Source organism: Astyanax mexicanus, chromosome 16 (assembly GCF_023375975.1).
Source record: "Astyanax mexicanus isolate ESR-SI-001 chromosome 16, AstMex3_surface, whole genome shotgun sequence".
Classification (NCBI taxonomy): Eukaryota; Metazoa; Chordata; class Actinopteri; order Characiformes; family Acestrorhamphidae; genus Astyanax; species Astyanax mexicanus.
The window spans coordinates 32,090,185-32,105,053 of record NC_064423.1 but is presented as its reverse complement, the minus strand read 5'-3'; the positions used below and the strand labels follow the sequence as shown (position 1 = coordinate 32,105,053).

The window sequence follows — 14,869 nt, the reverse complement described above, 5'->3', positions numbered from 1 at the left end:
TGATTGTTTCCACTCTGATCTATAGAAGAGACCCAGACTGGGGCATAGGATTCTGCTGGGGGTCGCTGAAACCAGAGGAATGGGAACTCACATAATAGAGATCAATGAGGTTTCAGCTGACTGGCCATTAGTGAGTTCTGCACTGGATTGTCACTGATAGTATCCGTATTGTTCGGCTATCAATGGGCAGCGTGCAATGAGGGACAGCGGTGCATTTCAGTGCTGGGTGATAATGATTAGGATACGCGGTGATTACCCTGGTGATGAAGCAATGTGCTGCCGGACTGCGCACTAATGGCAGATTCTGGCAGCCGCAGTAATGTGACAGCGCACTTTCTTTAGCTTAGTAGGAGCTTCGGGGATTTTAGTCATTAAATGGATTAAAAAGACTGAATGGATTAAGTTACCCAGGTAACTGAATAAGAAATATTTAATTTATGGAACGATCAGGTGCAGTGTGCTCTCTGTGGTGGCAGGGATGTAGTGTAGTAGCTGCAGAAGGTGGTGTAGTAATGAGATACAGATTCCTATTAAAACACTAACAAGTCACAAATGGTGCCACAGATGGATCAAATGAATTGCAGTCTGCTTCTATTAATTTAAATAAATGTAAATATATGTTTTTGGAGTATTTTATCATAAGCTGAAGCGAACTCTACTTGACACATAAGAGCTAAGAGCATGTAAGATATCAGGAGACAGAGACTGAATGATCTATATGTGTGTTTGTGGTGTGGTTCTATAAACACAAACACCAAAATGAAGGATGAACTCATAAACCAAAAGACACTTCCTGTTTAATTTTTTATTGAGGTGCTTTTTTTTCATATTCATACTACAGGTCTGTTTGATTCAATGTCTATTTTTTTTTGACTGGCTAATTTGACATTTATCAGTCTGTCTATTTATCAGTCTGTCTGTCTACCTGCCAGTCAAAAAAAAAAGGAAGTGAATCACAAAGAACTGTGTGTATTTTCATACATAGCCACACATATTGTACGTATTCTCTTTGGAAAAAAGTTAATGTTCATAAATGTGATATTAAATTTTCAGCTCCTGAGTGGCACAGCAGTCTAAGCGCATTTTTTACATCAGCCCTTTTCATTCCAGTTAAATCAGAATGAGACTTCGTTTTCATGCTTGATGCAGTTTGTTTGGGCAAGTTTAAACAGTAATTGCAAAATGACTGGGCACTTTCTTTAGTATAGTAGGAGCTTCAGGGATTTTAGTCATTAAATTAATGAAATAGACAGAATGGATTAAGTAACCCAAGTAACTGAATGAGAAATATTTAATTTATGAAATGATCAGGTGCAGTGTGGTGTCTGTGGTGGCAGGGATGCAGGGTAGTAGTAGCAGAAGGTGGTGTAGTAATGAGATACAGATTCCTATTAAACACTAACAAGTCACAAATGGTGCCACAGATGGATGAGATGATTTGTGATTTAGTTTAATAACATATTAAATACATTTTTAATGTCTGGAGTATCTTGTGGCAGCTTGCAGTTACTATATGTTAGTATTTAAGATAATCTTCACCCTTAATGCGATTTGTTTGGGCACACTTGAATGCACACTCATACAACTGCACATAGACGCATAAAATTAAAATAAGTCCTGGTTCAGATCAGACTCTGGGTTTGTTTTAGTTGAAAATTTGATCTGAACTCGACCCAAGGGCTTAAGCCAACCCTTAGATGTAATCTGCAGGTTTGAGGTTAATGCAGTTTAACTTGCTTTACTACCCATTTAATTACTATAACTTTGAACATTACCAGTCTTAAATCAACAATTTTGTGTTAAATTAACACTATGTGAGGTAAATGTTCTATGTTTTCCATATTATCAGGTAATCAAGGGTTCCATCCCCGGTTATACCCAACAGTCCAACAGGGTTTAACTGCCTTTGCTTTCTCAGGATGGGTGATGGGTGACCCTCATTCCCCCCTCTCACTCAGCGCAATGCTAGCCAGCAGCTAGATTTGGCAGTCAGCACACTCAGCTGTCTAATGACAAGTGTCAAAAGCAGTTAGAAAGGATGAGGTGGTGCTAAAAACATGTCTCAGAGGAAGCACATGCTAATCTCCGTGCTCCCAATCCTGGCCTTTACTGTGCTCTGTAAACTTTACCCTTTAAATATCATGATTTCCTTTATAATACTCCCTAAGTTGTATATGCACGTACAGTTAAATTTACTAACATTACTATTTTTTCAATAGCATGACCTAGAAAAATTGGTAATCAGGGTAAAATTAATGCATTTATGTCACTAAAATAAAACAGTGTCCTCAGGTTTTCTATCGGTAGTCTGATAAATATACTGTACAATGGAGCTTAAATCTGCCCAAAATCCAGAATGGCAGAGGTGCAAGGACTTTAAAGGAGAACTCTGGTGTAAAATGAAGTTTTGGTGTAGTAAAACATGATAAAAAGTACTTACCTTTAAAGAATAGCACAACAGCGTTTTGAGATCCAGAAATTTCAACAGTTTGTCCAAACACCCTTCAGACTGGCTGACACAGGGCATAACTTACCCTAATAACACGCTAGCTTCAGCTCTGAGCGCCGCCATCACTGAACTGAAAATAACATAGACATAGAATCCACATAGCGTAGCAACCAGCGCCAGGAGGTATGCAGAGTTTATGTATATATATATATATATATATATATATATATATATATATATATATATATATATATGTCTATATTATTTTTAGTTCAGTGATGGCGGCACTCGGAGCTGAAGCTAGCATTATGGGATGTAAACAGGTTTTTAATAAGCTTCTTGTGCACTTTTTAAGTTATTAATGCCTCGTTTTAAATGTCAGGGCTCTCCGGATTCTAGCAAAGAGGTATGGAGCTATTTAAACCTGCATAACTGTGGAAAAAGCAATTTATGCAGGCAAATTATGCCCTGTCTCACCCAGTCTGAAGGGTGTTTGGACAAACTGTTAAAATTTCTGGACCTCGGAACGCTGTGGGAGTAAGGAGGTGTGCTATTCTTTAAAGATAAGTACTTTTTATCATGTTATACTACACAAAAAGTCCTTCGTACACCAGAGGTCTCTCTTAAAGCCTTGTGTTTCAGCATCAACTGGCAAACTGGGTCAGACTGTGAGACTTTTGATTCAGGACATACTGCCAAAGTGCAAAACACTCTGTGATCACTATATTTCTCAAAAACTACTTACACATTAAAAATCTCACTCATTAACTCCAATTTTTGTTTAGATCAGATCTTGAATGTTCACATTTATCTGTCTGTAATGTGAATAATCTGTCTCTGAGTAATGTCTTCCTCTGCTGGCCTCAGTGGTGACTGCACATGCACCAGTCATATGGTTTAGAGTGCTGTGGCTTAGGCTTCGTCCCTCACCTGAGGCCCATCATGAGGAGACACAGCTGTAGCTCCTTCAGCCTTCAGAGGACAGATGGACAGAGGACTCTTTTTAAGCAGCTCAGTATCTGTTGCTCTTTGTGAAGTCTTTGTGTCTCTTTTGTTCTTGTATCTGAGCTCTGAATCGTAATTCTGCTTGAGTTCCTGTTTTTTTTATCTCTTTTTTTTCTGACCTGGTTATGGATTCGTTTATGCTGTATCTGTCTTTCAGTTTCCTGATCTTTGCCCGTCCTGACCATGTGTATGTACAAATCCACAATAAAATCTCTCTGCACATGCAGCCTGCTTTAAACCCTACCTTACACAATGAAATGACACACATACATGAATGCAGGTTGGCTTACATTACTATCAGTACTTATTGCATGTGTACAGACAAAAAGTCACATGAAATCTGATCTGACCATTCACATTCACACATGTCGCATACCCACAAATCAGATATCATCGCTGTCCTATTTTTGGTTTACTACATAATTTGAACACACAAACTGTCCCTTATACTTTGCCAGAATTTTTTTTGTTGAACAGACCAAAATAAATACTTAAAAATGACCTGAAATAAACTCTTTTTATTTTGACCAACTTCCATTAAAAGTTTAGTATTGTTTAGATTAGTACTCTCTACTATAAAGATGCTGTTTTGGAGATACTTGTTTTTTTTTTTTTATTGGACAGCGACGATATGTATCTGATCTAGGACCACATATGTGTCCAAAATTTAATTTGGAAATTTATGTCCAAAATTTCCCCTCTGGGATCAATTAAGTATCTATCTATCTATATAAAAACTGATTTGAAAAGACTGGGTTTGGCCTGATCTGTTTCACATTAATCCAGTTTAATCCACTTCTACCTGCTAATGTGAATGTAGACTAAGTAAGGCTGGAACGAATGGTGGATAGGTTATAGGTCTTACACGTATAAAACTATAGTGTACAGTAGATTCTCACTAACATAATAACAGACTATTCTGGATTCTGGTTGCAGGAATAAAGAAATATCACTGGACTCATGCTTACCGTAGTGATTGGGTAGAGTGGGTTCTGAATGGACAGCAGCAGCACTTTGTTTCCACTGTTGGGGTCGTCTGCATTGGTGGGCCGGGTGATCCGCTTGCTGGTGGAGTAGTTGAAATAGGCCTGCTGTCCTGCAATGTAGACGGCCTCTTTGGAGCCACAGGCCACACAGCGGTCAGCGCTTTCCACATCCTCAAACTCCACCAGGGCCTGCCTCTTAAACGGCATCATCATCACATAGCTGCAGAGGGAGCAGAGGAGGGATATGTAAAGCACTTCTCAGACAGTTTGGGAACTGAGACGAGGACATAGGGAGTACTGAGAGAGGAGCACTGATAGACTGGTAAAATTATGAGTGTAAAAGTGGGTTTGGCTCACTGTCAATCCATCTGCAATTACTAGGATATAAATGGTAAACTGTAGTTCTGTGAAGTATTTCTGAAATGAGCTTAATGGATTTAAAATCATTTTAGGTGATATTATTATAAAAGATTATTTTTTTATCCTTTTAAAGCTAAAAAAGACATAAGTTCCTGCAACTCATTTACTATCAACTAGGGGTGGGCAATATTATATCGTATACAATATATCGTGACACAGAAATATCGTGATATTAAAAATCCATATCGTGATAATAGGGCTGTTCTGTCTTAAAAGTAGTCTATTATTCACTGTGAAGCTTTAGGTGTATTTATTGTATAATTGTTTTAGTTTGCAGTTTTTATGCATGCACTAAATATTTTTTGCTGCATTATATTATTTTATGCTATATTATTTATTTTGCCACACTATGATTATGCTGTTATACTCTTATACTATATTCCTGAAATTAATTAATTATTTTTCTGTTTTCCTATAACGCCAAGTATATCGTTATCGCAAAAATACCCTGAAATATCGTGATATTATTTTAGAGCCATATCGCCCACCCCTACTATCAACTGATTATAGAGATCTTATTTATATGCATGCACCCTTGTATTGTTTGCACTCATTAGACACTGTTTACCACAGAGCCTTAAGACTGTGGTTTGTTTACTCAACACTCTGTTCTTTATTCCCAGGGTTACAGCAAATATACAGCTACCAAAATTATTCAGCCAAAAATGGCAAAAAATGCACTTTGGTGTTCACCTGAATAAGTGAAAAGACTGAATAATTTATATCAAGCAATTATTTAATATATATATATATATTTAAAAATGAAACAAAAATGTATTAAATTAATGTATTAAATTAAGCATCAATAATATACCTAAATGTGTAAATCTATACTAGGCTTATTATTATCTATGACACACAGTGTTCAGACCCTCACCACTACAGCCACTACACTGCAAGCTCTTTACAGTAGTCATCAAACTGAGCACTCACTTCTTCATCAGTTTTACAGAACTATGTAATTTTATATATCTAAAAGAAATAGTTAAACAAATAATGCATCTTCATAAGAGTTTTTCCATAGTTTGGACTAAATTAGGAAATGGACTTTTAGCTATTCTACCCTAATTGACTAGACTTTTCTACAAAAAGCTTTAAATCTGCAGAAACTTCTGTCACTGAATAGCTTTAGAAACCTTCTTCAGACAGTGGAAGTGGGTGAAAACGATCTGTCAATATTTCAAATGATTTACTCTGGACTGATTATTGATTTTTTTTTTCGTGTTTTATGTTTGTAATGCGTTGTGCATTTTGTGGGAACATATTGTTATGCTCTGCAGTCCAACTTGGCCAGGACTCTCCTGTAAAAGACATTTTAAATATCAGCGAGATTGTTAACAGGGTAAATAAAAGTAAATAAAAAATCGAGTTAAGAATTGAGATTAAGAGTTAATAGTCTTTCTTCTGCCTGAAAAAAAGCAGCATCAGACTTTTAAAATTGATGTGGCAAACATTCTAATACTCCCCATTACAACAGTTTCTTCTAAACAATAACAGGTACAGCAGGTGGTGATCTATTTAGTTATTATGATCTGAGTAAATATATTGTTGTTCGATTTATATTATATTTTTTCTTCTTCGTGTCAGGCTGGAGCAGGGAGAGGACGCGGAGAGTGGACGCAAATGCAAGTAATTATTTAAAAAATATAAACAAGTAAACAAACAAAGAACTAGAAATAAACAAAAACACAGAAACAAAGAATACACTGCGTAGAAACTAAGAAAACCAACAACCTAACAGACGTGAAGACGTGAAAGAACCAACAAAGGAAACAAGAAAACACAGGACTATAAATACAGACACAAGGAGGAAAAGGAAACTGGGAACATCTAGGGAAAGGTAACAAGGGGGGCGGAGCTACTAATGAAAGGAGGAGGAAGGAGGAACGTTTTCATTTCATGTTCCTCCCATTCACTGCCATTGATTTTACACACACAAACAAACCATAGAGCTTCTGTGTGAACCTGACAGCCACCACACTTCTTGTAGTCCTATAGGGCAGGTAACTACAGCTACAGTCTAAAGCTAAACTGACCTGCACTCATCTATTTGTCATTTTTTCATCACTTTTGCAGCTTTACAGCAAAGTTTGTGCAACTATTCATTGTGAGATACCAGATTGTAATTAGAGATTAATGCATAAAAAGTGAGTAAATATCTAAATATCTTAATCTATCTTTGAATATAATGCTACAGCATGGTCTGTTTTTGGGTAAACAACAATGTTTGTCTGTGTATTGTCTGGGAAGACCTGGTGTCCTAGTTTTCAGAGTCTGTTTACACTAACACCACACTACCTCGGCTTATTAGAGAGTGGAATTCTTCAAATTCTCTCTCAGACTGACTTGTTGCCCTGATTCTGCACTTCTGTAAAAGAAGCTCTACAATTTAAACACAAAGTCACAGCAGAACCCCCCCTGTAAGATGTTCTCGGAGAGTCCTTTGTCGATGTTGCTGCTGGCCTAAAAATACCCTGATGCGCTACTCTATTTCTGCTCAGCTGCACCGGAAAGAAGCATCGGGTCTAATCCCAAGCTATCTGATACCTCCCGAACATCTTCATACCACGCTGACCTTATCCAGCATATTTGATGGCACTGGGAGACAGGGACTGTAATGTCTTGAGCACCTCAGACAAACGGCATCCACTCCCATATATCCCAGTATCAGTTTCATGTAAAAATAACTCTAAGCGTAATGTAAAGCAGCTATAAATTTGATAAAGTTGCCACATGAATTAGTATTTTTATGGCTCAGCAATATAATGTTTGTCTAGTGGAGTCATAAACTACTGTAAACTGTTTCAGACATAAAATTGCTGCTTATATTGTTAAAATACAAGAAAGATTGATTGATTTCCCCTCTAGATGCTCTACTGTGGAGTCTATTCAATATCACAAGTAGCTCGACAGTGAACTGTGCTTCCCACAAATAGTAATAAGCCTAAAATGAAGAGTGACTGGCCTAAATACTGACATACTTCACAGAAAATGTCTGCTTTGATTAAACAGAACATTTCTAGTGCTGTTATACATCGACATGCCGAAAGTCATGAAGTCTTACAACCAACGACACCTACAGTGGCTTGCAAAAATATTCATACCCCTTGAACTTTTTCCACATTTTCCAGTATAGATATAAACACCTGTTCTCTAAAGGCCTCAGTGGTTTGTTAGAGAAACACTAGATAACAAACATCATCATGAAAACCAAGGAACTCACCAGACAGGTAAGAGATAAAGTTGTATAGAAGCTTAAAGCAGAGTTAGGTTATAAAAACATATCCAGAGCTTTAAGCATCCCAAGAAGCACTGTTAAATAAATCATCCACTGGAGAAATAATTCTATAACGGTCACAACAAACCTACCAAGACATGGCCGTCCACCCAAACTGACAGATCAAACAGGGAGAGCAATAGTCAGATATGCAGTCAAGAGGCTCATGGTCACTCTGGGGGAGCTGCAGAAATCCACAGCTCAGAGGAAGAATCAGTCGAGAGGACATCTAACTATAAGTCGTGCACTCCACAAATATGGCCTTTATGGAAGAGTGCCAAGAAGACGGCCATTATTGAAAGAAAGACATAAGAAGTGATGTTTGTACAGCAAACATGTGGAAGAAGTGCTTCCACTTCACAATATTATGTAATATTTCGTGTTGGTCTATCACTTAAAATCTCAATAAAATATCACACCCATATCCAATGCAGGAGGACCCATACACATATTCTGTGGTTGAGTGTTTTAAGCATTCTTTAGCTTCTAAGGGACATGCATCTATTCCTCAGTTCTTTTACTCTCAGTGTATTATTTCGAAGCCATCTTCATGGTTAGTTATGGCCCATATGCAAATAACCATGTACAACATTACTTTTTGGTTATCAGTATGGGCCAGAAATGGGTCATGACTTATTTGCTATATATTATATTAGAAAAGCATGTTCATATTTTTTCCTTTGTTAACGCAGCCCATTAGACGCATTTTAAACCCTGGTGTGTAATAGGAATATAAAACATATTGATATTCTGAAGCATTAAAACTAGGGCTGCACAATATTAGAAAAAATGTACATTACAAATATTCTTTTATCAGCGATGTATATCACAATATTAAACAATGCGGGGCTCATGACGTCACCAGCCCTGCCCCCACCCGCGTGCTGTCTCGCGTCCGGACCGTTCTAGAGCTGAGTCAGCACCGAGCTCTCAAAACCCGGGAAATAACGCAAAACAACAGTAATCGGCCATTAAATCAGGCATTTAAATGGCTTTTTAAAGGGTAGATAAGAGCATTTTACTGGGATAAAAGCGGGAACTAAGCTGTAACTGGAAATATCTGCGCTAAACTGTGCTGTACTGAGGTGCACAGCTTTCAACACATGCGTTTACAAGCACGTGTCCAACCATGTGGATGGAAGCTATGCGGTTACCTTGTGTTTACTCCTGCCCCCCCCTCACGCTTCTCAGGCAGCAGCAGCCTGTCACTCACAAAGACACAGAGACAGCGCTGTGTATCTACTTTTTGTGTCAAGAATCAAAGCGTTGCAACATTGCGTGTTTAAATTAATTGTCTTAAATGACATCACATGTCCTGCTATGTGCAGAAGAACATCGCGATGATGATGCTTAAATTATATATTGTGCAGCCCTAATTAAAACTATTAATTATATCTTTACTAGCACAGTATAAATACACATTGCATTAGGACTGCAACAATTAATTGATTAAAAACTATTTTTAAAACAGTTGGCAACTAATTTAATAAACGATTAGTTGGATTTACGTTATTATACACATAAGTGCATAATAATGTAACACCCTAATGTGGGGCAGTAAGCAAACCAAACCTTGAAGCTGCATCTCAATATTGTTACTGACTCATTACCCCAGTGTTGTGATACATACCTTATCGCCAGGTTCTTGTCAATACACAGTCCTAGAGTCCAACTGATTAAATAAGTGAGCAGAGGCGCTCTAGGCAGATCAGGCTCACTTTACATCCAAGCCAACACTGATGCAACTCGTTTGATGTAGATACGTAACAGAAATGAAAAACATTCATACTGACAAAACAGAGAATTAACCCTTGTCTCTTCTCTTGATTTGACAAGTAGATGCGTTTTATCATCTCTTCAGGGCTTTGAACTGGAAATTATAAAAGGTTTTTTATTAATAAATAATTTTGTTTTTAACTGCAACTGATGCAAGTTCATAAACCTTGGAAATTCCCGATATGCACTCATATGACTGCGTACATCAAGTATATTATTTATATGTAAAATGCAATGAATACTTTAATAACACAAACCTATGTGTTAGATTTAGAGTAGTTTTTGCCTGCTTTGTCTAATAGTGTCATATAACTGATATCGGTATATATTTGACAAAAAGTAAAAAAACTCTATATCCAAATGTTTGTGAACGTCCCTGCTAGTGAATGCATTTAGCTACTATTGCTGACACACATGCACAGAAAAACACAGCTTGCTTACTCCCTTCTACTAGTAATGAAGTATTAGTATACATATTTTACCTAAGTTAGTTGTTTACTTTTCAGTGGAATCTAATGACAGTACAACACTATTACCTACAGGGTTCTTGCACCAAATTAAAAGTAAAATTTAATACTTTTTAAGACCTCAATAAATATCATTTAGGAGGCAAAATTGTAGACATATTTTGTTTCAATTTTGTTCCATTGTGATGCAGAACAGAGCATCATAGCACAAGTTGCATGAGCTCTTTTGTAGCTTCCTGCACATATAGAAAAAAAGAGGAAAATATCAATTCAATTATTTTGACCTTGCAGTCAGCTGGCTCTCCGCTAGTATGTTAGCATGTTAGCTAGCTCTCCACTAACCTTAGTTCTCTCCCCGTTAATGTGAGCAAATCCATCGCTAAAATTGCACAGTATGTCAGCTAGCTTGCCGCTAATGTTAGTATGTTAGCTAGCTCACCACTAAAGTTAGTATGTTAGCTAGCTTGCTGATACAGTTAGTACGTTAGCTAGCTCGCCACTAAAGTTAGTATGTTAGCTAGCTTGCTGATACAGTTAGTACGTTAGCTAGCTCGCCACTAAAGTTTGTATGTTAGCTAGCTCACCACTAAAGTTAGTATGTTAGCTAGCTTGCTGATACAGTTAGTATGTTAGCTAGCTCACCACTAAAGTTAGTATTTTAGATAGCTTGCTGATACAGTTAGTACGTTAGCTAGCTTGCCACTAAAGTTAGTATGTTAGCTAGCTCACCGCTAATGTTAGTATTTTAGCTAGCATGCCACTTAAGTTAGTATGCTAGCTAGCATGCCACTAAAGTTAGTATGTTTGCTAGCTCACCACTAAAGTTAGTAAGTTAGCTAGCTTGCTGCTAACGTTAGTATGTTAGCTAGCTCACCACTAAATTTAGTATGTTAGCTAGCTCGCCACTAAAGTTGGTAAGTTAGCTAGCTTGCCGCTAACATTAGTATGTTAGCTAGCTCACCACTAAAGTCAGTATGTTAGCTAGCTTGCCGCTAACGTTAGTATGTTAGCTAGCTCACCACTAAAGTTAGTATGTTAGCTAGCTTGCTGCTAACATTAGTATGTTAGCTAGCTCACCACTAAAGTTAGTATGTTAGCTAGCTCACTACTAAAGTTAGTATGTTAGCTAGCTCACTACTAAAGTTAGTATGTTAGCTAGCTCACCGCTAAAGTTAATATGTTAGCTAGCTCACTACTAAAGTTAGTATGTTAGCTAGCTCACTACTAAAGTTAGTATGTTAGCTAGCTTGCCGCTAAAGTTAGTATGTTAGCTAGCTCGCCACTAAAGTTAGTATGTTAGCTAGCTCGCCACTAAAGTTAGTTTGTTAGCTAGCTCGCTGCTAACATTAGTATGTAAGCTAGCTCACCACTAATATACGCTCTGTTAACCTTAGTTCTCTCCACTGTAACATTAGCCAACTTGCCACTAAAATGAGTATGTCAGTTAGCTCAACGCTAACCTTAGTTCTCTTCTGGATTAGATGTTTACAGACGTGCGAAACCCTGATCTAGTGGGCAGGGTTTAAACACAGCACTAAATAATTCACTGTCTGACAATAATCTTTACATCTGATCTTATACTTAAATGTAAAGATCACTGCCTGACACAGTGGTTTAAAATATACTGTGTTTTTAAAAGTCTATACAGTAATAATATTGCAATATTTCGATCAATCAATATTTTCTTACACCCTTACAGGCTCTGACAGAAAAATGTGTGCAGTGTCGCAGTCTGTCAGTTTCAGACTCGGTATGAAAGACATCATTGATATACATGTATTCGGTTTAAGAACTTGACATGCGTTATTTTTATCTGGAAAAATCAGACTTGGTGTGAACAGGCCTTTAATCTCCTCCTGTGTTTCATTTTAATGCATTAAAAGTGAAACCCCCCCATGGGAGCCTGCGTTCGACTGAAGCAGCTTAATACTGTGGTATATCCACTGCATTTATCACAACCTTATTAAGAGTTAATTGGTATTCATTACATCCAGTAGGCCCAGGTTTCAAAGGACAAGAAATATCTTTCATTAGGAGTGGTCCCTCAATTATTCATTCAAGAGCTGAGTTTATCCTGAAGGTTAATAAACCTTTCTCTCAACCGGTTTTATCAACCGGTGTACAAACACATGCTTTACTGCACTGTTACTTACAGTATAGATTTCCTCTCAGATAAAACCTTCATACTCTATCAGCTTCTCTCTCATTGAAATGGGTTCACAAATAGAGTGCAAATAATTTAAGATGTCGAACCACGTTAAAGATATATGATACCCAAATCAAAAACAGCTAACAGCTCCTGCCTGAATAATGATTCATTAGCCAATACATATTATTCAGTAACTACTAGAAACGATCATGTATATTTTACACAGGCTTCTGTAACAGTATCTAGTAAAAATATTGCAATATCTACTACAATTGGTTCAGTATCTACTACAACTGGTGCAGTATCTACTACAAATGGTGCAGTATCTACTACAAATGGTTAAGTATTTACTACAAATGGTTTAGTATCTACTTCAAATGGTTCAGTATCTACTAAAAATAATTCAGTATCTACAATTAATGGTTCAGTATATACAACAAATGATTCAGTATCTACAATAAATGGATGTACACTAAATGGTTCAGTATCTACCTTAAATGATTTGGTATCTACTATAAATGATTTAGTATGTACAACAAATGATTAAGTATCTACTATAAATGGTTCAGTATCTACTAAAAATCATTCAGCATCTACAATAAATAGTTCAGTATCTACTATAAATGGTTCAGTATACACAACAAATGATTTAGTATCCACAATAAATGGATGTACTCTAAATGGTTCAGTATCTACCTCAAGTGATTTGGTATCTACTATAAATGATTTAGTATGAACTACAAATGATTTAGTATCTACTAGAAATGGTTCAGTATCTACTACAAATGATTCAGTATCCACTATAAATGATTAATTATCTACTACAAATGATTCAGTATCAACTACAAATGATTCAGTGTATACTATAAATGGTTTAGCATCTACTAAAAATCATTCGGTATCTACTATAAATGGTTCAATATCTAGTACAAATGGTTTAGTATCTACTACAAATGATTCAGTATCTACTACAAATGATTCAGTATATACTACAAATGATTCAGTATCTACTATAAATGGTTCAGTATCTACCAAAAACCATTCAGAATCTACTATAAATAATTCAGTATCTAGTACAAATGGTTTAGTATCTACTATAAATAATTCAGTACATATTACAAATGATACAGTATCTACTATAAATGGTTTAGTATCTATTACAAATGATTCAGTATAAAATATAATTTATTAAATATCTACTACAAATGGTTCAGTATCTACCATTAATGGTTCAGTATCTAACAAATTCAAAAGCTAAAAGCTCCAGCCTGAACTGGACTGTGTGGGCAGCAGGGTGATTGACAGCGGTGTAACCATGGCAACGAAAACAAGCCCACGGTAACCGCTTATTTCTGGCAGAAGTCCGCCTTTGAAGGGGGAATAACATAAAATGTAGTTATGCTGCTGGAGTGTATAAAAACCTCAAAACGACAACGGCTGGAACATTCACTCACTGTTACAAACACAGGTTAAAGTATAGGGTTTGGTCAGGGCTGTGTAGATCTGTGACTTTTATTATGAATAGTGAGGAAAGATATGAGGTCATCTTCTTGAATAGTCTACATCTACTATATGTACAAAAAATCTCATTCTGAGATTTGTCTTCTTGAAAAAGAAAGTCGTCACTGGTGTACTAAGTAACAGATGTCAAGCAGGTAGACCAAGGAAAACTACAGCAGTTGATGATAGAAACATTGTGAGTGCTGTAAAGAAAGACCTCCAGAGGGCAGGAGTGAAGGCATTACAGTCTACTGTTTACAGAAGACTTCATAAACAAAAATACAGAGGCTTCACCAGAAGATGAAAACTACTACAAATTTATTAGACAGTTGACTAATCTTACAATTATTTAGTCACGATTATACTGAGTACGGTGAGTACGGCTTTAAAATGATTCACCAACAAGTATAAATTATTCAGTATTGATTGTCCTCTATCTACATGACATGAGTATATACTATCAATGATTCTGTAACTACTATAAACAACTAAGAAACTACAAAATGACTTATGTGAATATAAATTTTGTAACGCTTTAACCCCTAAAAATGATTCAGTATACAGTTGTAATATATAATCGTTAATACATATATTAATAGGATATATAATATTATATATCATTATATATATAAGTCCTTAATAAACCCCGCTCCACGCGGGGATCGAACCCAGGCTGTCGCGGTCGCAGCCCAGTGCTCTAACCGCTGCACCAGCGAGCGGATTGGGATGCGGCCGCATTAATCGCCCTTTAAAGAGCCTCCGCCGAAAGGGGCGGAGCAACGAAAACGGGCGGAGAGTGAAAACGGGTGGAAAACTAACCTCGCGCCGAGCGTGAGTGAG

The 14,869-nt window shown here is 36.8% G+C and overlaps 1 protein-coding gene across 2 annotated transcripts in view; it reads right to left on the bottom strand.

Annotated features, from left to right (window-relative positions):
* Nucleotides 1-14,869, bottom strand: part of LOC103037955 (heterogeneous nuclear ribonucleoprotein L-like) — a 108,771-nt gene that overhangs the window by 35,400 nt on the left and 58,502 nt on the right. For both annotated transcript variants that reach the window (XM_049465527.1, XM_049465528.1), the window contains exon 3: nucleotides 4,423-4,660. In XM_049465527.1, coding sequence (XP_049321484.1) covers nucleotides 4,423-4,660 — 238 coding nt within the window. The remainder of the gene's footprint in view (nucleotides 1-4,422; nucleotides 4,661-14,869) is intronic.